Source organism: Procambarus clarkii, chromosome 70 (assembly GCF_040958095.1).
Source record: "Procambarus clarkii isolate CNS0578487 chromosome 70, FALCON_Pclarkii_2.0, whole genome shotgun sequence".
Classification (NCBI taxonomy): domain Eukaryota; kingdom Metazoa; phylum Arthropoda; class Malacostraca; order Decapoda; family Cambaridae; genus Procambarus; species Procambarus clarkii.
In genome coordinates, this window is record NC_091219.1 from 27,487,154 (window position 1) to 27,512,121 (window position 24,968).

Here is a 24,968-nt window from a genome sequence, read left to right on the forward strand (position 1 = left end):
TTCCATGTGTTTAGTTCCATTTAGGATAACCCTTTAGGATTTTTTTTTTTTTTGCACCTAGTAATTCTTCTGTAATCACAGACATCTTTGGTTGTTAAGACCTTCTGCCAAGTCTTGAATGTCATGTCTTTGGGACGGTTAACTTGTTGCTAATTCCTTCATTCTCGAGGGTCACTTTCTACAGCTTTCCTTCACCTCTAGTGAGGTAGTACCCGTGTTTTTCTTCATGGTGACTTAGCCCCAAGAAATCACCATTAAGAGCTTTTCCAGAAAAAACCATCGTTGAATGTAATGAAATGCCTCATTTGGTGGTTCTTTGGTGGCAACTTGGGACCCTCCCTTCCCCATTCAGAGGCTTTGGTTTTCTTCTTTCTGGCTGCATGACTGAGGTGTCAGGGTCAGTGGGTTGAGGAGGAAGATGTGTAATCCCTCTAGTGATGTGCAGGCGGTACTAACAAGCTGCTTCATAACCATGAGGTTTGCGAATCTTTGGGCTTTGTTGTTCTGTTTTCTATGCTGTGTTTACCATGCTGTTTGTATGTTTTGGTCTGCCTACCGTTCTGGTGACCTATACTTAGTTAGGGTGATGTACAGTCTACTGTTCCTTGCACCTCTTTAGAGGATGAGGATGGGGGAACCCAGGTTTTGGGGTCAGGTCCCTTGTAGGCTTATGTGATTTGCAAGGGCCTGGTATGGATTGAAGTGGGTGGAGCTTGCCAGGTAGCAAGCACCAAGAAGCCATCAAGGAGAACTGGTTCCAGAAAGAACCATTTCATTGCATTCAATGCTCTCTCTCCTTTTTTTTTTTTTACACCGAGGCTTTCATTGTACCAGCAAATTTTCCATCTCTAGCTACTCTTGAGCTTCGCTTACACAAATTAAACCACTTGTGGCGCTTCTGTATTTACACTAAATTCACACAGTATTTCATAAATTGATTATACTGTATATACTGATGTAACTTTGCATTGGCAGGATGTGAGTATGAATGCAGAGTGAATGGTGAAGGAACCAGGTGATGACCCAAGTAGTCTTGCGACACCCGGGGCAGGCTGCCACAAGTAAACACAAAAGTTGTGAACTAAGCCACTAAACTGCAGCATCGTACTCGTTAGAAAATTGTTCATATAACAGTCAGCTTATTTGAAATTGGATAGTTTAGAAACTTCCAAGTAATACTGCCATATAATGAGACAGGTCACAATAATCAGATAGCTGCATTGAAAATTATGATGGCATTGCTGTAATTGCCAAGTTTCCATAAGTGATAGACATCCTGTTAGCTGCATCCTTGGATGTCATGTGAAACATGTTTAACAGGGCTTGGCTTGCTGCATGATGAACAATGGGTGAAGTCAAACATGCTTAGCTGTACTTGGCTCACTGCATGATGAACATTGGGTGGAGTCAGAGCTGTTTTTCTGCGAGTCTAGCTTCTTCATGCCTGTAATATGTGCAGTTAAATGGTGGAAGGCTGGATGTATTACTCCAAGCTTCTGAGTGGCGGGATAGACAGTTGATGTCTCCTTCATTATATGCACCTGAATGATGTGATGCTAAATAATTGGCTACATATCTTGTTGTGGCACAAGAATGACTTGGCATGATCTTCAAGGGTTGTAATGCACCCTTCTGTAGCATTTGTAATTCATGACATGAAATCCCGTGGTTGTCGTAAGTTACTTGGTGCATTCCTAGTTAGTAAGTGTAGTGATGAATAGTGTCTGTAATATTATTTTATGCAACATACATCAGTTTATTTATTATGTTGTTACTAGCCCAACCAGTTTGATAGTTTGCTAGTTGATTTTAATTATTTGTAAGACTTGTTTAGAATATTAAATATATATTTATTAATTATACTTTTATTTGCCAATAACAGGTTACTGAACTAAATGTTGTAGGGAGACCACACAGTAAAAATAAAATTAGCCAATCATTGTATTATGTTTTAGGATATATTTTATAGTTTTAATGTATAAAAATTCTTTCTTACGAATGATAGTCATTAATTTTTTTGTAAATTGTAAAATGATTTCCAAAACTTTCATAACTATACACAAGGCCTTGGACATGTACTAAATTAGCTTTGAAATTTGAATTTTATGAAATCATAGGCAAAATAATAGATTTGAACTATGGATGATGGACATGGAACAAATGGTGATTTTTAAAATATTCGATTGGGATTTGATGCCTCAATGCTTCATGCTATGACCCATTTCATTATTTATTGAGCGATATGTCACTAAATTAGGTTAATCATCATTAGATCTGACAAGTAAATGAATGGGTACCTATGTAGACAGCGTTAAACCTGGCTAGACAACCCTCAATAAGCCTGACAAGCTTGCTCATTCCGACATTGGTAAACCATTATGTCCAGTGTTTAGATATCACTGAACCCAATGCTGGTTATGTTGTCCACAGCACACAGCTGGGCTTTGGTGCGTTTATACATCATGAAATGGTTTCTCATGTTCCAGTAGAAAATGTACTTCTATAAAATGATTCAATTCATGATTTAGTGATCAGGATTCTGATAATAATAGCAATAAGAAAATCAGTAGGAACGATGAGGAGGATTCGAACCTGCACACTGGGTACTCTCAAGCACATGCCCTAAAACACTAGACCACAATGTGCTAAAAGTTACGTAACTTGGTATTTTAGTATAGTAATGGCCTAGTCTTGGCCTAGTAATTACCTAAGTGTAGTTACAGGATGAGAGCTACCCTTGTGGTGTCCCGTCTTCCCAGCACTCTGTCATATAATGCTTTGAAAATACTGACAGTTTTGGCCTCCACTAAATTTTTTTTTGGTACCTTTGTTTCCTTAGCTTTAATCTATGACTTCTTGTTCTTGAGGTTGCTGGTTTCAGGAATTCCTGTAAATTTGGTCGATTCCTGTTATTATTTTTTAAATGGTGATCATATTGTCTCTTTTTTTTTTTCTTCTACTAATTTTGGCATATTAAATGCCTCTAGCATCTTCATTACTCACATTTTTCAGTTCTGGAAGCCATTTTGTAGCATGTTTTTGCACCTTTTCTAGTTTTATGTGCTTCTTGAGATATGGGCACCATACAAATGCTGCATATTTTAATAATTGTGGTCCCACAAAAGTCATGAACAATTTTTCTTTCTTTCTGAAGTTGGAAAGTGCAGCATATGCTCCTCACACGATGTCCTTCATGTGTTCCTCTGGTGACAGTCTACTATCCAGAACCATCCCTAGATCTCTCTTTGATAGAGTTCTTTAAATCCTTTCCACATACTTTTATAAGTTGTGTATGGTCTTTTTTCTCATATTCCACATTCCATAACATGACATTTATTCATACAGAATTTTATTTTGCCATGTGGTACTCTAACCACTTATTTTAATTAAGTCAATTTGAAGTGTATGACAATCATCTAAATCTCCTGTCTTCCCTAGTAGTTTAGCATCATCAGCAAATATGTTGATATAATTCTATATTCCTTATGGTAGATCATTTATAAAAACAATGAACATTACTGGCACAAGAACTGAACCCTGTGGTACTCTGCTAGTAACACTCCTCCAGGCAGATACACTGCTCTCATCTTTGTAAAAATTTTTCATCCATGTCAGCAGTCTCCATGTCACCCCTCCAGCATGTTCCAGTTCCAAAACAACCTCTTAGGTGGGACTATGTCAAAAGCTTTTTTTTTAATGTCCTGATAGACACAGCCAACCCAACCATCTTTCCTGTAGAATCTCTGTGGCTGTCATAAAAACTAAGTGGATTTGTTATGATCTTCCTGTTCAAAAATCATGCCGTCTGTGTTACTATGTCATTATTCTCCAGTGTTCTCCCATTTTGCTTTTAAACATTTTTTCCTATATATATATATAACTAACTATACTATTAGGGGGGGGAAACACCTTGTGGCTCCCTGAAGCTATTACACTGATACAGTACCAAACTACTAGGCGTCATCAGTCGCGGAGTTCTTATTAGCCTACTGGGGATCACGATCCAGAACCTGGTCCCCTCAGGTGTGGGGAGCAGTGGCACTGTGAAAACCTTTTATTTAAATTTATTCGTGTCTACCACCACCAAGGGAAGGCACCCAAAAAGTTGGCAAAACAAAACAGACTACTGCTTGGATGAAATCAGACCGCAGCCACAAAACCGACAAAATAACTTCCCCCAACAAATTAAACAAGCGATTAAAAATTTGTCAAACTAGTGCGGGCTGGTTTGCCCCACCTCACTATCTCATTTGGAGGGTAGAAGGGTGGCAGACCTGGTCAGCTGACTGCTTTACCACCAATTCTTATAAATGGTTTCTTATGGAAGCCAACCTGATGCCCTGGGAAAGGGCATCAAGAAAGGGAGGGTGTCAGGAAGCCACCAGGCGAACTCGAAGCGACCAGTTCCAAAGAGACACCCCCCCCCCCCCCTCCAGTTGAGACAGTGAACCATGGCAGGAACAGTCCAGAATGCCTACTGTGATCAATGAAGCCGGATCACATGCCTGAAGAAATCTGAACTCTGCAGTGCCTGCTACTTCACCAAAAATTCCCGAACCGAACCGAAACTGTACTGTGCGCAGAACTGCTCGAGCCACTGCCGATTCACCTGGTTTCCTTACAACACACGGAGATGGTGGAGCTGGTGCCGGAGCAAGACTGCAGGAGGCAAGGAAAGAGACACCGACCAAGAGTCTCAAACTATGCCCAACCAGGTCGGAATCTGAGATGGAACAAACTGAGACTTCCAACAGTTCACCAGGAACCTGTTGGAAGGTTGAACCTGTTGCTGTTGCTGGCATTTAATGTCAGTTCTGCTATGGCTTTATTTTGCAAATTGTCTCAGGCATGCTCATGTTATTCCTGAGCTGTCGTAGTTTCTGGATAGAGCCCTTGATTTTCTCTTTTCCTTTAGGTTGATGTCTGCAGCTTCGGTCTAGGATACCTTTTTTAAGCAGTGATTTTGCTGGTTCTTGATACAGTTGTTGGGTTCGTTAGCTTCATACTCTTCTCCAGTGGCGGGGGTTCTGCTCTTTTGTCTTTGGTGGGCACCTTCATTTGTATCCGTCTCCTTTTTGAACACCGTTATGGTGAACAAGTCAGCAGGCTTCAGGAAGGGTTCTTTGGTTACTAATGCTTGGTTGTTATGGTCAAGTGTGCATCATTTGTTGTGTCGAGTGGTGGTGGTTTGTTGCTACCTGCATGCTGCTGACTCCACCACAGTGGATGCTTTATGGGGTATTCTCTCCTTGGTTTCCCTATTCCATAGCTCATTTTTCACATTGTCCTGAGTGTCATAAATTCTAGCCAGCTAGTGTTGTCTACCCTGAGGCCCATGATGTTCGCAAGTATGCTGCACCCGCGGGGATTTTTTCCAATATGTCCTAGTTGGATATTTGAGCTCGGGGGAGGGGTTGGAGGTGTACCAGGGGTCATGGCAATCTGGTATTTATTCAATGTCCCCTTTCCTCGTTAGTCCTCTGTTGGCCCTGGGTTATGTTTCCCAGGCATTGGTCTCTACTAAGAGTTAGTACCTGCTGCCTCTTTTCTCGGGTAAGTCCCTTCATTTTCTCCATGGTTATTTAGCTAGGAGGAGTCACCATGGGACTTCCCCAGAAACCCAGCATTTACTGAAATGCTAGTAGAGCTCTTTTGGCTCCCAGTCTCCCTTACATGTTCATTAGTTCATTGGGGTGTTTTATCTGCTCCAGAACTGAGATGCGAGCTGACAGAGGACCGAATTCTGGGCCACCTAGTGATGGGATTCAGTACCAACGAGTTCTAGCTAGTTTCGAGTGAATTATTTTGTTTTGATTGAATCATTTGGAGAGTCATTTGGCAGTTCCTGATGGTGTAGTGGTTAAGACACTCGCCCGGCATTTCACAAGCGCTTTGTCCAGGGTTCGTATCTTGGCCAGGGAGGATTGACTGGGCGTCAATCCTTAACTGTAGACTTTGTTTACCCAACAGTAAAATGGATACCTGGTTGTTAAACGATTTGGCGGGTCGTATTCCGGGGAACATAGGATTAAGCACTTGCCCGAAATGCTACACATGCTAGTGGCTGTACAAGAATGTAAGAACTCTTGTATATATAAATAAAAAATAAAAAGTTTCTTGCTTTGAGTCTTGTAAACCCAGAAGTTGTGTGTAAAGCTTCACTGACTTTCTGGATGCCTTTCTGGGCAAATAGCGGAATGTCGTTTGCTCTAGTCCTGGTCCCTGGTAGGCCAAATAGAACTCCTGTGACAGATGTGACATGTAGTATGGAGTAATCTTAGGGAGATAGCTACAGAGAGCCACTGGAGCTCTACTAGAAAAATGTTTCATTACACTCAATGCTGGGTTTTTGCCTTGTCTTCCAGGAGGTCCATGGTAATGTCCTAGCAATCAACTGCACATTTCTCGCAGCTGGTACTAAGTACCATGATCTGTTTGGCCCTGCTGTACTGTATTGCCAAAATACTGTATTTTGATATCTGCCATAACTGTACCCATTCTGACAATTTGCAAATACACAGACATCTTGTAGACTCTTGTAATGCACATGTTACTTTTAATCACGCCCAAATTAGCTTCCACATACTTGAGGGCACTTCTAAGGAGGTGGTCACCACCTTAACTTTCCTGTCTAGCATTGGTGAGACCCCTGTTTGGGTCTCCAAAAGTGGCCAATTAAATGTCAGCATGGGGCACAGTTCTCCTGCCCCATGTTGTGATAAGAAACGAGGAATTTAATGACTGCAATAAGAATATTAAATATATCCATGAGTCCTAAGATTTTCCTATCCTCCTGGTTGACACTTTCACTCTGGCAGTTGTCGTCGTCATCTCACTAAAGCGATTAAGGTCACCTTTGAGAGTTGGGCCCTCCCGGCTATCTTGATAGTAGTTCTGGATAGTGTCAGGTGCTCCATTCAAGAGCACCCCTCTCCAGGCCTCTGCAATGAGTGCTGGAAATTTGGGCACGGAATCTCGAAATGTAGTGGCGAGATGTTATTTTGCCCCCTTGTGTGGTGCCTCAGACAATTGTATGTTAGATTGCTCTTCTCCCTGTGCTTACTGCAGCATAAGGGGAGCTACAACATGAGGGAGAGCAGTACACCAGACATGAGGGGGGCTACAATATGAGGGAGAGCAGTGTACTAGACATGAGGGAGAGCAGTGTACTAGACATGAGGGAGAGCAGTGTACTAGACATGAGGGAGAGCAGTGTACTAGACATGAGGGAGAGCAGTGTACTAGACATGAGGGAGAACAGTGTACTAGACATGTGGGAGAGCAGTGTACTAGACATGAGGGAGCTACAACATAATGGAGAGCAGTGCACAAAATAATCTTTCGTGCCTCTACTCTACACAGACGCCGTCTTGTAGAATCTTCTCTAATACACAACATACCCAACATGAACTTGAGTCCTGGCTTTGTTGCTGTTGACTCTTCCCTTTCACAGTATATACTCAAATGCTCCAAACTTTCTAACAAACGTGACCTAACATAAGTCTACCCTTCCATTTATCTTTCCTTCTCTTTCCTTTTCTTTTTCTTTCCATTGTTTTCTCTTACGATACCTTACTTATTCCTATTACTATCTCCTTATTCCTATTACTTTCCCCTTCCTATTAAGTGTTTATAAATAGGAAGTGCCTCATATGGGCCAATAAACCTTCTGCAGTTACCTTTGTTCTTGTGTTCTTATGTTCTTATTCCTATTACTATACCCTTTATTTCACCTTACCTTTCGTACCTTTTGCCTTGCTCTTATTCTTCTAAGATTTTCTTCTCACCTCTCTTGTCTATTTAGTGCCTTTAACTCCTTCCCTTATCACCATTGACTTGAGAGTGATCCAGGATGGACTAAAACGTCATCGTCCCTTCACTTTCTAGTGTGTGGTTTGGTCAACATATTTCAGCCACGTTATTGTGACTTCTCGTCTGCAGTGGACTAGACATGAGGGAGAGCAGTACACTAGATATGAGGGGAGCTACAACATGAAGGAGAGCAGTACACTAGACATGAGGGGAGCTACAACATGAGGGAGAGCAGTACACTAGACATGAGGGGAGCTACAACATGAGGGAGAGCAGTACACTAGGCATGAGGGAGCTACAGAATGAGGGAGAGCAGTACACTAGGCATGAGGGAGCTACAACATGAGGGAGAGCAGTACACTAGACATGAGGGGAGCTACAACATGAGGGAGAGCAGTACACTAGACATGAGGGGAGCTACAACATGAGGGAGAGCAGTACACTAGACATGAGGGGAGCTACAACATGAGGGAGAGCAGTACACTAGACATGAGGGGAGCTACAACATGAGGGAGAGCAGTACACTAGGCATGAGGGAGCTACAGAATGAGGGAGAGCAGTACACTAGGCATGAGGGAGCTACAGAATGAGGGAAGGGCAGTACACACGACAAGGTAGAGTTGTACAGTATATGAAACATTGTTCCATACCAAGACTGAAAGCTAAAGTTATGAATTTGATCATAAATTGCAGTATAAATATAACTTTCAGCATCCATGAGTGCAGTAGTAAATTTTAGTATGCAACTTGATCAGAATTTATTAAAGTATGCAAATCATGATCAAAATTTATAAAAAATAAATTGGTAAGAAGGTAATATTTAGAAGTGGCTGCCCTACTGACTAGAGTCGGGGTAGGGTGACATCCTCAATTTGAACACTGATTCCAACACTGTACACATTGGTACTGCACAGACAACAAATTTTAAGTTTAGTAAGTGTGGCTCTCTTTGAGATTACATCTCTATGCAGGAGGTCCTATGCATCACTGTTCACATAACAGTATGATATGCCTCTAAACTTTCAATTCACTTGGGCTTTGTTTCAGGGATAACTTCTCTGGTGCTGATTAGGAAGAATAACGACTATCAGAGATATCTCAATGACTCATATACTGTATACTGTACTCAAGTAGAATGCCCTAGAAGCCTGGAAAATACTTCGACTCGTTGGGCAAGTTCCCTGCATTCCGGGTGCGTTACTCAGATCATAGAGTGTGTACCCTGGATCTATAAATTTGTATTAATATATTTGTATAAAAATTATATTATTTTTACCATGTTTTGTGTAAACCATGTTTTTATTGTTTATATTTCACTACTGTATATGTATAGTATTTGGTTTGCACAAGCAGTCTCAAGAGAGTGCCTGTGTGCTAAATCTACTTCCTGGCACTTTAAATTCAGAGATGTAGAAGTGATTTGTTTTTGTTTTCCTTTTGTTTAGTGCGTGGCAGTCTTCGCCCTTCCTGTCGAATGGGTAAGGGATTCGGTGAACTCGAGCCGATTACTCCTCCCTATCGACTGGACTCCTGCCCTGGGGTGTCACCTGGGGTTTGATTGTCTGGTTTTCACATGCTTCCCAGAGGCTGAATACCTCATATCCCTACAAGTAGAGGTATGTTAGAGATTCAGAATGGTTTATTGCCTAATTAATAATGGTTTGTAATATACAAGCACAGGTGTGTAACATTAAACATTTATTATCCAGAACTCCAGGACTGCTATTGGCTGACACCCCCAGCCTTCTATCCCTTTCTTCTCTATGGTCATTGAAGCCTCTTGATGGGCCAATCAGTATCTATCCAAATTATAATATTGGCTGCCAAGTCTTAAGGAATTGCATCAGGCATTTGAGATCCACCTGAACCTACTTAAAGCCAGGACCAGACTTGGCTTTCTCAAGAAAGAAAGTACAGTATTACCACATCGAAACACGCAATTGCTTGAAGTCATTAACCCTGATGAAAACAAGCCTAACAATCACTGTTATGAGGTAAACACCCTAGCCAGGATGTGCCCGACTACCACTAGGAGACAGCATAAGTCACCAAGTGCTCTTGCCAGCCGACCCCCCCTCAAGCAGAAATCCTTCTCCATCACCAATGAAAAGAAGGGAATAAGGCAGGTATGGGGAGCTATGGAGTCACTAGAAAAGGGCATTACATTACTACAGTCAGCATTTGATTTTTGTTATTCATTGTTCTGGCTCATTCTTGGCTCTGAATTTTTCCACTATCCTAGGCTTCTCCACCACACTCCATATTTCTGTGTAGGCTGCGCATTTCTCCATGTTTTGTATTGAATATATTCTGATTCTTTTCCATTCTATGCTCTCTATATTTCATCCAGGCTCTTTTCTTTTTCCTCTTTGCATCTAGGTATTGCTTGTAATACTATGGCTAATATTATTCTTGGTTCCCTTAGCAATCAATGGTAGTATGGTTCTTTCTTAAGCATTTTTTTTAGCCTGAACATTGCTTAATCATGCCTTCCTTGTGTGGATTTCCCCCTGTGTGTGTGTGTGTGTGTGTGTGTGTGGGTGGGTGGGTGGGTGTGTGGGTGGTTGTAAGTGCTTGTTGCTTGTAACTATGCCTAAGTGTAGTTACAAGATGAGAGCTACGCTCATAGTGTCCCAAAATCCTGATATTCTTTGTCATATGACACTGAAACTACTGATGGATTTGGCATCCACCTCTTATCACACTTAAATTGTTCCAACTGTCTACCACTCTGCAAAAGTGAACTTTCTAATGTTTTTTTCAGCAGCTGTGTGTCCATAGTTTGAACCTATATCTTCTTGTTCATGAAGTTGCAGTTTTAAAAAATTCTTTTGTCAGTTTTATAATTTCCTGTTATAAGCCTGACTGATAGCAATGCAGGCCTGAGGGCTGTTGTCATTCAGTAATGACATTTATGTAATTACATATGATATAAAAAGATTAATTAATGTTCATTTTCTCCCAGTCAAGGACAGAGAGGCAGAACAGATGGAAGATGTACCTGCAGAGGCAACTGGAGGAAGTGGCATGGAGGAAGTGTGTCAGGTGTTGGAGAGTGTGGATGAGGAACGTTCATCATTGAGCAATGCCATTGGCCATTTGTTGGAGCTGGCACCACATGTAGACGATGCTGCTGCTGTTGTGCCCCCAGAGCCACCTGATCTCTCTCCTGGACTTGCCCACAAGGTAACAATAATCTTGAGATCCTTGTTATTTAGACATGTTTGCACTTAATTTATATAATATTGTGCAATATAAGAATATATTCAATTAAATTAAATAATGGTTTGTTATGTTGCTGTATGTATAAAACTGCTGGTTATTTCTTATTACACTTATTTGTGTTAGATATGAAATTTTACAGTACTACTTGGTGGCTTTGAGCAGCTTTGTGGGAGGGCAGTAGCTGCACAGTGCTACAACCTAACAATAACCAAGCCTTGGAGACTACACCATGCCTTTGAAAATACATTAACACCTACCTGGGACTGACTACAGTCTGATCCCCCTAAAAAGGCAAAAGGGAGCCACACACAACACACTACAGTACCACACAACCAGTAATTGCCCAAGTATAGTTACAGGATGAGAGCTACACTCGTGGTGTCCCGTCTTCCCAGCACTCTTTGTCTTATAGCACTTTGAAACTACTAATGGTTTTGGCCTCCGCCACCACCTTGCCTAACTAGTTCCAACCGTCTACCACTGTTTGCGAAGAGTGGAACAGAAAGAAAGAATTTTGCAAACAGAGTGGAACAGAAAGAAAGAAAATATAATACACTACCACAGCAACAACACTTTCCTCCCACTACCCTCACAACATTTTATGCTCATTACACACAAAGAAGTTTGTTGTGCCTTTTTTCATTACAGAATCCTGAATTCACTGTACCCTTGTATATGCTTTACACTGCAGTGTTTATATCCCAATATATGCCAAACTAAGTACAGTATACCTCAGTTGATTGCCTATAATGAAAACAAAATAGTTAATGAATATATTTCTTCATGATAAATTTTATTAATCTGCTACAGGTAAATGGTGCTGTTGTACGACGAGTGTCTTATCCTGGGGCAGCTGGCAAACATGCATTGCGGCAACAAGCTCGTAGGCGGCGACGTAACACTTCGATTGCTGCTGGCAATTCTCCACCAATAACTCGCGTTACCATGAAGACAGTTGCAGCTACATCTCCTAATCCTACTTCTCAGTCTGTGCAGCCTTTTATTGCTTCATCACCAACAGCTGCCACCACAACCCCCACCACCACCACAACAACCACCACCACTGTTGCTGATGCCATCACAACCACTGCAACGACCATTGCCATCACTACGACTATTACTACTCATGCTGCCCCTGTCTCTCCAACATTATCACACATTTCTGTTAAATCTCCAACCACTATCTTAGCAAGCACTCCATCACCTCCTATGTGCAGAACAGGCAGCAGAATGTCCCATTCTCCTAGCCAGTTTTCTAGCACAAGATTGAATAGTAAGGCTTGTTCATCAAGCAATCTGCACCCTGTGCTTGGAACAAGAGTGAGTTCTCGAATAGCCAACAACGCAGCTACTAGTGGAGCTCACCAACACAACTCAAATTCATCTGTGCTGATGACCATTTCTCAGTCTGGTGCTTATTCCAACACACACTGCTCAGGCACTCAGGGTAAGTCACCATCTAAAGTTTTGTGGCCTTTGAGGTCTTGGGTATTTTCTGGATGTTCTTCATTAAACTTTTAGCTTTAGTTAATCACATTCAGCTCAGTCTTTTGCAACTTACTTTATAACCTCATATGTAAATGCCAACTTGAAAAGGTGTATAAACTTTAATGGTCTTTATTACAAAATAACAGTTACTCAATGTGTTCAATTCTCATTCTTCTAGCTTCCAGAGTGGTGCGTGTTCCAGTCTCGCAGTCATCCCCTTCTGCACGTGATGCCTCTTCTCCCTCAATGACTACTATGCAGACTTATCTTGCTGCCATCCCAGGCTTTAAACCTCGCAAAAGGTATATTTTGGGAGTTTACTATTCTATGTTTTATGACCCTTTCCCTCTCTACTTTTATTGGGAATAATTCTGAAATTTATGTATCTTATGGGAGTTGGCAGGATCTGTTCAGGGAAGGAATTAAGTGCCATAAGGTTGGCATGCACATGCACGAATGCACATGGACTAAGAAGGAGCTAGATGACAAAAGAGAGGGGCTTATAATGATCATAAGAGAAATTATTGTAGAGCCAATAAAGATAAATCACAATTTTTGATACTTGGTGACTTAAATTTTTAATCGATAGACTTTAAAATACTGATTGATTTAAGAATATAAAATATTTTTAAGGGTTATGGAATGCATTGTCTCGCAAAATTGAATGTTTACTGTTCTCTTATTATTGAAGGTACAGTATCTAGAATAAAGGTTTTATTTCCCCACAGGTCTCAGCGCAAGCTGTCAGCATCAGCCCAGTTGGCACAAACAAAGGAAGGCAATGTTGATCTAGAAACTCCAGATTCCATTCTTGTTGGCGTCAACCTACGAGCAATCCTCAATAAACATACTTTTGCCTCGCTTCCACCTGCATATCAACACAGATTGATACAGCTGCTACCAATGGTGGACCAATGTGTTGGTCCAGAGGATACACTCAAGTAAGTCTATGATTCCTCCCTCTCCCTGCATGGGCAGGGATGGCAGTGCTATCTAAACACAATTTTCTAACCCAATATATTGATTAAATCATGGGATCTATTGATTTTTTGTCTATTGATAATAACGAATTGTAATTACAGTGAAACCTCGATTTGGCAAATCTCTGGTTGGAATGCACACTTTCCAGGCCAGATTTTCTCACCCAATTCGATGAGCAAGAGCTCACTGAAGCAGGAAATGTGCAGATTTGCGTGGACTGTTGGGACAGAGTTCACAGGCTGGTGGAAAAGTTGCCCATCTTATAGGTTAAAATAAAAAATTCCCTTCGTAAAATCAGTCCATAGAATATAGGAAATATGAAGGTATGAATGGTAACGCTTTAATAGGCTCCAGTTACGTTTTTAATGATTTTGGTAAATGGATGCAATATGGCTGGAAAGAGTTGAGGCCTTGGGAAAGCCATTAAGCATAATTAAAACCAATTTATATGGTTTGTTTTAATTTTTTAAGATTCCTCAGCTTTTGTTCTTAACCCTTAGGCTGTGATTATCATCTATTGACGATCCCTAGGGGTACTGCAGTTATTATATGAAGATTTAAACAATTATTGTCTGGGTTTTACATGTATGATGCAAATATAGATATAACAGCTTTCTGTGGATGTAAATAAACAAGGGATAAAACAATCAGTGAAACATCTGAGGATAAAACAGGAAAGTCAGTAAAGTCGAGCACCAGACGTTGACAAGTGCCAGTCGCACACTTGCAGAGCGCCTCCACCCAGGGTTTTGATAAATATTCACTTATTTTTATGTTTTTCTTACATTATGCATACAAAGTAATAATCATGTAATTTTTTTTTATACACAGCATGTATAAAAAAACATGCCTCTTTCTTCATAGCTTCTTTCTAAGGATTAAATATGACACCTCTTTTCTTTGAAAATGAGGTTTCAAAGCTAGGGTGTAGGAAATATGCTAGATGAGGGTAAAGCCTCGCTACAGACAGGTTCTCTTGGTACTTGTCCTTCATATGTTGAAATTAAAATTTTGCTTGGTGAAATCAGGCCAAGAGGGAAATATTAGAGTATAAATGTTAACTCTCTTAATATGGCTTCACTTATGTTTTTAATGATTTTCATAGATGGATGCATCATTACTAGAAAAAGTTGGGGCATTTTATTGTGTAAACAAAAAATTGATGAAAAAGCTTCCTGGAGGCATCTCTAGTTGTAATAAGTTCCTTACTGAAACAAATTGGGGTTGGTTTCTGTACTGTAGTTCATTGAAATGAGGTTGTACTTTACAAGCGAATCATCCACACACCATGTGTTGAGGTCATCATGAAGTGTTGACTAAACTTGAATCACAGCTACCTACTCTCCAGGTAAAGTTTAAAGAGAGTTAATTAGTTAAATATCACTTTTTCCCAATTACCTAAGTGTAGTTAAAGGATGAGAGCTACACTCGCGGTATCCCATCTTCCCAGTACTCTTTGTCGTATAACGCTTTGAAACCATTGACGATTTTGGCCTCCACCATCTTCTCACTTAGTTTGTTCCAACCTCTACCACTCTGTTTGCAAAATAAAATTTTCTAATATTTTTGGCACCTTTGTTTCCTTAACTTGAATCTGTTTCCTCTTGTTCATGAAGTTGCTTGTTTCAGGAATTTCTTTTTGTCAATTTGGTCTATGCCTTTGTCCGGCAAAGGTCGTTGGCATCCTCCCCTTCGTTGGGCGCACAATATGGTGTGGGAGTTTGAGGCTTTGTGGTAGGCACTACGGAGAGTTCAGAATCCTCTAGGCTTGCATGGTTCGGCTCCATTTGGGCTGTTTTCCCATGGTTCATTGTCTCAACTGCAGGGAGAATCTCTTCAGTCTGTGGCTCTTTGGGGCTGGTTCTTTTAAGTAGCTCATCTGCTGAGCTTTTGTAGTTTGCATCTCCGCACTGTTCATGTTCAGGGTGTGTTCTACGTCCTGTCCGACACTCTGTTTCAGTGTCTTCCTCTATCCACAGACTGGACCGTCAATGCCAGTTCCTTCCTTTGACTTTGCCAGACGTTCGGGCTCCCGGTCGTTGACCTCTTCGTGTCAGTGTGGTCTCAGTGTCTTCCTCTTTACGTGGCACCGTTCCCCGACTCTAGCTCAGTTGCAATTAAAACTCTACTACAGTGGTACCTCGGAATGCGATTGTCCCTGTATGCGAGGTTTTCGGAAGGCGAGGTGTATTTACTCCAAAAATTTGTCTCGGAAGGCGATGGTTACTTCGGGAGGCGAGTTTGGACGCGAGTTTGTTGATACGCGTACAGCCGACCTAGCGCGTTCGTCACCCCTCCGCCCCGCCGCCCCTCAGTTTATTATTGTCTCGCTCTCAGTGACTACCCCCACATCAATTCTTCTTGCGGATTTTCAGTGTTTTGTTGGATTTTTGGTGATTTGTCTATACAATTTGTTATTATATATCTCACCATGGGTCCCAAGAAAGCCAGTGGTAAGGATAAAGGCCAGAAAGCTCATGTGAGGATGACAATAGAGGAGAAACAAGAGATCATTCGGAAGCATGAGAACGGTACACGTGTTGTTGAACTTTGTAGGCAGTACAACAAAGCCACATCAACAATATGCACTATACATAAGAAGAAAAATAAGATTATGGGTGCTAAAGTGGCAAAAGGAGTAAGAACATTAACGGCACAAAGACCACAAATACTTGAAGAAGTGGAAAAGTTGTTATTAATTTGGATACACGACAAGGAGTTGAGGGGTGATAGTGTTTCGGAGGCCATTATTTGTGAGAAAGCCAGGGTGTTGCACGAAGACCTTCTAAAGAATACCCCTGCAACGAGTGATGCAGATAAGAAAGAGTTTAAGGCAAGCAGGGGCTGGTTTGAAAAATTTAGAAAGAGAAGTGGTATCCATAGTGTTACAAGGCATGGGGTTATGTGATGTGATTATGGAAGGGGACTCCCCTTCCAAACAGTAACTCCTCTCCTCCTACCCCCTCCTCACCATCTTCCATACGCCTACAGCACTCGACAGCAAGGTAAGTAATAACTGGAACACAGTTTTGTAGGTTTATTTAGATGAATTAGGTAAATTAGGTATAAAAATTTAGTTTGATGTGGGGTTTTTGGGGTAGTCAGGAACGGATTAATTCATTTCCCTTTATTTCTTATGGGGAAATTAACTTCGGAATGCGAGTTTTCGGAAGGCGAGGCGTCTCCAGGAACGGATTAAACTCTTATTCTGAGGTATGCCTGTACTAAAGTTTTAATGTTGGTTGCTTTGTTGGTTTGGTCATGATCACTCTTTATTTAATGTTTTTGTTTGACTTCATTTTCTGTGGGGAGCCCCTTCAGCTCCCGGGAGCTATCAGACTGATGTATGATATATTATTCTGGGGCATCAGTTAATTGGAGTTCAGCCTACTGGGGACCACGAGCCAGAACCTGGCCCCCTCAAACAGACACAGGGATCAATGGCTTATGGAAACATTAGAATTTGGGGGAGTTCTGCCTCTGTTTGATCTTTGGTTGCAATTTCTTATAAAGTGAGGTCTGTTTTGTTATGCCTACCTTTCTATGTGCCTAACCCCAGTTGATGGAAGACAAAGAATGCTCCCAACCACATGGGGGTTTCCATAAGCCACTGCTCCTCATGCCTCTCTGGGGGGAGCCAGGTTCTGGCTCGTGGTCCCAGGTAGGCTGAACTTCAATTGATTAATACCCCAGACTAATATTTCGTATATCAGTCTGATAGTTACATGGAGCCTTCAGGGCTCACCCAGAAAATGGCATTTCATTACATTCAATGCTGGTCTTTTGCTTGCATTATTCATCACTACCTTGCCTCATGCATCTTTTCCTTGTTTCTCCTATTGTTGTCTGTCACTCCATTTGTAATTATCATTTTGACTTCATATTTACTTGTTGTGTCCATTCACGAAATGTTTTCCTCACCATCTTTTATCTACTCTCTTTCAGGAAATCACTGCAGTTGTATTTTCAATTCTCACTAGTAATATTTTACCTTTACCAAAGTTATGTACTGTTGAGTCATTAGTTTTGCCTTAATTGTAACCTACAGTGTACAAGTAAAAAATCTCATTATTATACTTATTGGTTAACTTACATTTATTCTTATAAAAGGTCTTTATTTCAACAGAATTGTTCCCACGGGCCTTAATAATGAATTTTTTGGGCGTGCTTGTGAATCTTGGCGGTGTCGTCTTGGAGAAGGAGAGTTCACGCATGACAATCAGGTCAAATTAAAGGTTGAGGCTGAGAAGGAACGCACGAAGTTGGACCCCTGGAAGGTACAGTAAACCCATCTATAATATAGCACCTGTACTGTACTGTTAAATATTTGTTTGTATGATAAAGCATTACTGCACTGGTTATTGTTAATGTATGTTTCAAGAATTTTGAAGCTTTACCATATGTTTTTCTCTTGTTTATAAGCAGGTTTATGTGTGAGAAAATGTATTTCATAAGAACAATGCATGAGAGTGGTAAGGAAAACAAGTATTGGAAGCAGTTGATAAGAGTCTATTCTCAGTACCAGATTTAACTCGGACCTCTTATATGTGGGGTTAAAGTAACTTATGTTACATTGTTTGTGATTAGTGAGCCTTAAAATCCAATATACACATTTAATTGAGTTATGTTTTGTATTAGGGTTAATAATCCTTAAAAAATTAATAGTTATTACAAAATTTCTTTAAATTCTATACCTTACTTTAATTTGTTTAATATTATTCTTATTGTTGAAGTGGATCTTATTGTTGTTAAAATTATTGTAGCAACTTGCAAGTAGGTAAGTTTAACTCAAGGTTTCCTGGCAAGTAATTACCTAAGTGTAGTTACAGGATGAGAGCTACGCATGTGGTGTCCCGTCTTTCCCATACTCGGACTCTGACTCTGACTCTGGGTGCTTCTCAGTTGGGTGTTCTCTGCAGTTGAGACATGGATAAATTCATAGTAATTTTACCATTAGTCCCACTGCTCCCTGCACCTCTTTAGAGGGGCTAAGTTCTGGCTTGTGGTCCCCACAACTTCAGTAGAACTCTGCAACTGATGGCACCTGGCATTATTTATTTATTTATTTATGTATACAAGAGTTCTTTCATTCTTGTACAGCCACTAGCATGCATAGCATTTCGGGCAAGTCCTTAATCCTAATTTTCACACACACACACACACACACCCTAGGAAGCAGCCCATAGCAGCTGTCTAACTCCAAGGTACCTATTTACTTTTAGGTGAACAGGGTATCAGGGTGAAAGAAACTGCTCATTTGTTGCCGCCTCCGCAGGGGATCGAACTCGGACCCTTAGGACTACGAACCCCGAGCACTGTCCACTCAGCTGCCAGGCCCCATTATATCATTATCAGAGATAGTATTTTCAGGAAGTCATAAGAGGCTCCTCCCAGAAAATACTAGAGTTAAATTATACAATACAGCTTAAGATGCCAGCTGCCAGAAACTAGTAGAGACAAAACTAGAAGATGAACTTCTAAATGAGGTGGCTTTCCTAAGGTATTTGGAAGTGTGACAGAAAAATTAGAAATGGTAGAGAAGTTGGTATCGTGATGAAGAAATGATTAAAGGCAAGAGAATTAATACTCAATAACCCTCGAGAAGCTGACATAATGGCGGCTGGAGATCTGCAATCAATGATAAACTGATAATGATTATTGTCTACAGTCCACCAGCAAGCGACACATAGACTAAGGAGCTAGTTGATAAAAGCCTTATAATGATCATTAAAGAGATTATCGTAAAATCAGATAGAGATAAATTACGTTTGTTGATACTTGGTGACTAATTTCAAATCGACAAGTTGGGAAGCCCCAAAGCAAGAACAGATGTTTGGATTGGCCAATTCATAAACCTTGTCCTAGAGTCTTTCACATATTAACGTGTAACAAAAATGAAAAGAGATGCTGCATCATTGATTGCTTTGGTATTTCCCAAGAAAGAAGAAAAGATAGTTGACGTTTAGTACCTTGATCCATTGAGCAAGAGCAACAGTGTTCTTTTGGAAATCAAATGTGCAGTGTACAGTATTATATAATTTAGAATAGATTAGACACAAATGAACTTGTCAAGTTCTTTAATGAATTTGATTGGAAATATTTGTTGTTAGGAAAGTAAGTAAATGAGATGGTATGCCAAATGTTTTGATATATAGTATGAAGGTACAACAAAACTTATACCAGTACAGAGATGCAGAACTAGGAAGCAGGATGGGTTCAACATAAGTTGTGAGATGGCCTGAGAACAAAAGACAAAAATATGGAATCAATATAGGAAGAGGTCAAACCCTCAAACATACCAGCAATACAAACATTCCATTCAAGAAACAACTGCACAACATTTAGAATAGAGGCAGAAAGAAACCCTGAGAAAGGGATTGTGGATAAATATAAAACTGAACCAGGCCTATTTTATAAATTCATTAAAAGCAAATGGCATGTAAAGGAATGCAGAGGTTGAAAATGGGGAATAGATTCATGGAAAATGAAAGGAAATGTGTGAAAAACTAAATGAACAGTTCCAAAGTGTGTTTATGCAGAATAAATTCTTCAGTGAACCATACACAATACAGATTTCAGAAAATAACTTTTAAGTACATAGAGGTGTCTTGCTCTCCGCCATGGGCCTAGGTCACTGAGCTGGGTCTCCTCGGGGCGGGGATTTCCTGCTTAGCACCCAATTGCAGGGCAACTGTCCCACTATGTGGGTGCACCAGGCAGTTCTTAGGCAGCTGGCATCGGTTTCGTTGTCCTCACCATCAGGGCGCCGCGGCAATGTCAGGCTCCCATGAGGTGCCGGTAACCCTCCAAGCCTATGGTTGTAGGTTACGGGGCAGGGGAGATCAAGTGGGAAAATGCTCAAGGATCTAGGTAGAAACAAGGCAATGACACAAAGAACATTGTGTGAGGAACATATGCCACGTTTTCCAGGTTCAGAATCGCTTTTAAATCCATGGATGGTGAAATATTAAAGTTGTTCATGACCTTTGTGAGAATTAAAAGTTGGAATATGCAGCAGTTGTATAATGACCGTATCTCAAGAAGCAGTAAACTGGAAAACGTACAAAAAACATGCAACCAATTGGCTTCCTGAACTGAAAAATGAAAGCTGTGAGGAGAGGCTAGAGGTATTAAATATACCAAAGCTAGAAGATAGAAGAAAATGAGGTGATATAATCACTACACACAAAATAGCAACAGGAATCGACAAAATTGATAAAGCCAAATTCTATAAAACTACAACTTCAAAAACAACAGGTAATAGATTCAAACTAAGAAAACAAAGGTGCCCAAAAAATATTACAGTATTTTGCTTTTGCAAAGAGAGTGGTAGACAGTTGGAGCAAGTTCAGTGAGAAGGTGGTGGAAGCCATAACAGTGGTTTCAAAGCGTTTTATGACAAAGAGTACTGGGAAGACGGGACACCACGAACATAACTCTCATCCTGTAACTACCCTTAGGTAATTATCTGTTGAGGTGGTCAGTACTGGAGCCATACACCTGTATAGGTTGTCAGTACTGAGATCATATTCTTGTAGAAGTGGCCAGTACTGGGGCTACACATCAGTAGAGGTGGCCTGTACTGGGACCACACACCTGTAGAGGTAGCTAGTGCTGGAGGCCACACACCTGTAGAGGTGGCTAGCACTGGAGCCACACACACCTGTAGAGGTGGCCTGTACTAGGACCACACACCTATAGAGATGGTCAGTATTGGAGACCACACACACACACAATAGAACACACAATAGAACAAGTAGAAGCCCCTGCACTAAATGAGGAGGCGGCAAACCAAGCAACCTTGGAGGAATTTGACCTCACCAATGATGAGGTCAAAAGGTGTCTGCTGGAGCTGGATGTGACAAAGGCTGATGGGCCTGACAGAATCTCACCATGGATACTAAAGGAAGGTGCAGAAGCACTAAGTGTGCCACTCTCTATGGCGTATAACAGGTCACTGGAAACAGGAAACTTACCAGAAAGTTGGAAGACAGCTAACGGAGTCCTAATATACAAGAAGGGTGACAGGCAAGAGGCACTGAACTACAGGCCAGTTTCCCTAACTTGTATTCCATGCAAAGTGATGGAGAAGATTGTGACGAAAAGGCTCGTAGAACATTTGGAGGGAAATAACTGTAACACACCACCCACGTGGGTTCAGGGATGGTAAATCGTGCCTCACAGGTTTAATAGAATTCTATGACCAGGCAACAAAAATTAGGCAGGAAAGAGAAGGGTGGGCCGACTGCATTTTCCTGGACTGCCAAAAAGCCTTTGGCACAGTACCCCATAAAAGGCTGTTAAAAAAGTTGGAGCATCAGGCAGGAGTAAAAGGTAAGGTGCTCCAGTGGATAAGGGAGTACTTAAGCAACAGGAAACAGCGAGTAACGGTGAGGGGGGGAGACATCAGAGTGGCGAGATGTCACCAGCAGAGTCCCACAGGGCTCAGTACTTGGATCCATCCTGTTTCTAATATATGTAAACGATCTTCCGGAGGGTATAGACTCGTTCCTCTCAATGTTTGCTGATGATGCAAAAATTATGAGAAGAATCAAGACGGATGAAGATAGACAGAGACTACAGGATGACCTGGACAAACTGGAGGAATGGTCTAGAAAATGGCTGCTAAAGTTCAACTCAGGAAAGTGTAAGGTAATGAAATTAGGCGAAGGGAGCAGGAGGCTGAACACAAGGTATCATCTGGGAGGTGAAATCTTGCAAGAGTCAAATAGAGAGAAAGATCTGGGGAGTTGATATCACACCGAACCTGTCCCCAGAGGCCCACATCAAAAGAATATCATCAGCGGCATATGCTAGACTGGCCAACATAAGAACTGCCTTTAGAAACTTGTGTAAGGAATCGTTCAGGACCCTGTATACCACTTATGTAAGACCAGTCCTGGAGTATGCAGCTCCAGCCTGGAGTCCATACCTAATTAAACACAAGACAAAGTTAGAGAAGATCCAGCGGTATGCCACCAGGCTCGTCCCGGAACTGAGAGGAATGAGCTACGAGGAAAGGCTAAGGAGCTGAACCTCACATCCCTGGAAAACAGAAGAAAACAAAATTCTCAGGGGAATTGACAGGGTGGACAAAGACAAACTCTTCAGCACAGGAGGGACACAAACAAGGGGACACAGGTGGAAACTTAGTACCCAGATGAGCTACAGAGACGTTAGAAAGAATTTTTTCAGTGTCAGAGTAGTTAATAAATGGAATGCACTAGGAAGTGATGTGGTGGAGGCTGACTCCATACACAGTTTCAAATGTAGATATGATAGAGCTCAGTAGGCTCAGGAATCTGTACACCAATTGATTGACAGTTGAGAGGTGGGACCAAAGAGCCAAAGCTCAACCCCCGCAAGCACAATTAGGTGAGTACACATCTGTAGAGGTGGCCAGTACTGGGGCCACACACTTTATGCCTGTTGCAAACTGGTTTTTATTTTGTTTTTGCTACTTTTATATAAATGTATAAATATTATCTTGCTTTTGGACAGGTTGCTCATTTTGAGCCGCTGTGGGGTGTGAAACAGCCATGGTATGGCACAGATGGTGGAGAAGGTAGTGTTAGCAGTCCATCATCACCATCGGGGGACACCTACCCAGCATCTCTTCCAGACTTGTCTCGTGCTTCTCCGGTGTTTACTACCAGTTTTACACCAGCTCATATTGAGCAGCTGACCAAGGTTGTTCAGCATATTGCCAACCGTGACCAGCGCAGAACTGAGAGAAGGGCCGCCAGAAAAGCACTGAGAGAAAATAAGTTAATAGAACTTGACAATTGCTCTTTGGAATTAAAGAATTCTATATCGTTTACTCCAAGTTCTTCACCAGTACATCCTTGCTCATCTTCCATACTCCCATGTTCACCACCACCACTGTCCTGTTCACCAACAGTACTTCAACATTCATCACCACCAGTGTTTTCGTGTTCATCTGTGCTCCCGAGTTCATCTTCATTGCAACCTTGTACATCCTCAGTGCTCCCTACTTCATTGTGTATTGTCCCCACATCTTTGACTGTGACTCAGAGTTCTTTGTCATTAATACCTAATAGAAATAATAACTTGAACACAGTGGCCAGTGGCAACCATACAGTTTTCAAAGTCAGTGACAAGTGTGCTCTGTCATCTTCAGTTATGCCCATAGATCCAAGTGGATTTATGAAAGACGGAGGGAAGAGGAAAGATGCCCTTCAAGTTCCTACAACTATACCTACCAAAAAATTGTGTGTGTCAAGTTCTGATTTACCAAATTTTTATGTTACAAAACATGGATCTATTACACATCCATCTCAGAGACTAGCGAGTCACATTGGCACTCATAGTGATATCCCCCGTTCGCGAGTGACAATAACTCCAGTAGTGCGGCCCATTTTGAGTGGTGCAAAGGTGCTCAATTCCCCGGTCATTTCTCAGGCAAAACCTGGAAGTTGTGGTAAGCCTGCAGCCATGGTGGTTGTCAACTCTTCATCTCAGTCTACTGGTGGACAATTACCTGCCTCTCCAGCTTCCAGGACATCTCCAGGGATGATAGTGTCTCCTGGCCTGGCACCTTCCCCGTCAAGACTTTCACCCGTGGTGCAAGTTGTTTCGCCTTCATTACCACTTGCCCCTTCTCCCAGCCCCCCTGTAACCAGAACAGTGATGGTGGCTGGCCAGGCTCGACCAGTGGAAGTGACTTCGTGTACAACAACTATAGGGCCGGGGCCTCGAGCCTTCACACAAGCTGTACCTTCCTCCTCCAGCATGAATGTGGCCTCCAAAATTAAAACTGTTAGGACTCTAAATCAGGTAATAACAATTATGTATTTATATTTCTTTTAGTTTTATTTTGTTTTATGTATTGATCTGTATCTGTAAATTATATGTTATTTCAAACTACTGTACTGTAAATGGATAGAGCACATCCAGCTTCACCTTTTTTTCTTCATATCATGTTTAGTGAAAGAGTAAGAGCTAATGCTTGTTTATTATTTAAGCTTTGAAACTGTCCATGCTACTCAGATGATTCATACCATTACATTTTCATGTTAATTCATTCTCTTGCATATGTTAGTAATTTTTCTCTGGATAGATCTTTTATAATGAATGGGTAACCCATTACCTGTGCAGTTCATTGTTTTGCCTGCAGTCTGTAATTCTAGTCCCTCGTCACTTGCCCAGTTACAGATGTCAGTGCCAAGAAGTTAGTGCCTGCATCAGTGAATAGAAACAAACTACAAAAGTGGCAGGAACTCGTCAAATATACTGTACTCACAAAACATAATGAAACAATATTGAAATTACCAAGTATGAAAGTAAAAAAAGGGTGTACAGTAACACAGGGAATATTTATTGGGTGCTAAATATTTTGATTAAAGTATAACAGGAAACAATAGTACAAATTAGATAAGTTTAAAGTTAGAAAAAACCATAGTAGATATTGGTTTGGGAACAATGTTGCATAATAATGGAAC

At 41.2% G+C, this 24,968-nt stretch overlaps 2 protein-coding genes across 16 annotated transcripts in view; both read left to right on the top strand.

The window, feature by feature from the left end:
• LOC138356090 (uncharacterized) overlaps positions 1-24,968 on the top strand; it is a 252,268-nt gene that overhangs the window by 203,872 nt on the left and 23,428 nt on the right. The window lies entirely within an intron of this gene.
• Positions 1-24,968, top strand: part of LOC123775370 (Additional sex combs) — a 38,636-nt gene that overhangs the window by 5,426 nt on the left and 8,242 nt on the right. For 6 of the 13 annotated variants that reach the window (XM_069311755.1, XM_045770525.2, XM_069311759.1 and 3 more), the window contains 7 exons: positions 9,258-9,428; positions 10,778-10,998; positions 11,848-12,484; positions 12,704-12,827; positions 13,254-13,466; positions 17,633-17,783; positions 23,008-24,303. In XM_069311755.1, coding sequence (XP_069167856.1) covers positions 10,801-10,998; positions 11,848-12,484; positions 12,704-12,827; positions 13,254-13,466; positions 17,633-17,783; positions 23,008-24,303 — 2,619 coding nt within the window. In that variant the 5' untranslated portion in view covers positions 9,258-9,428; positions 10,778-10,800. Of the gene's footprint in view, positions 1-8,859; positions 9,005-9,257; positions 9,429-10,777; positions 10,999-11,847; positions 12,485-12,703; positions 12,828-13,253; positions 13,467-17,632; positions 17,784-23,007; positions 24,304-24,968 lie in introns of all 13 variants that reach the window. The other 7 variants (XM_045770522.2, XM_069311754.1, XM_069311753.1 and 4 more) reach the window with 2 other exon arrangements.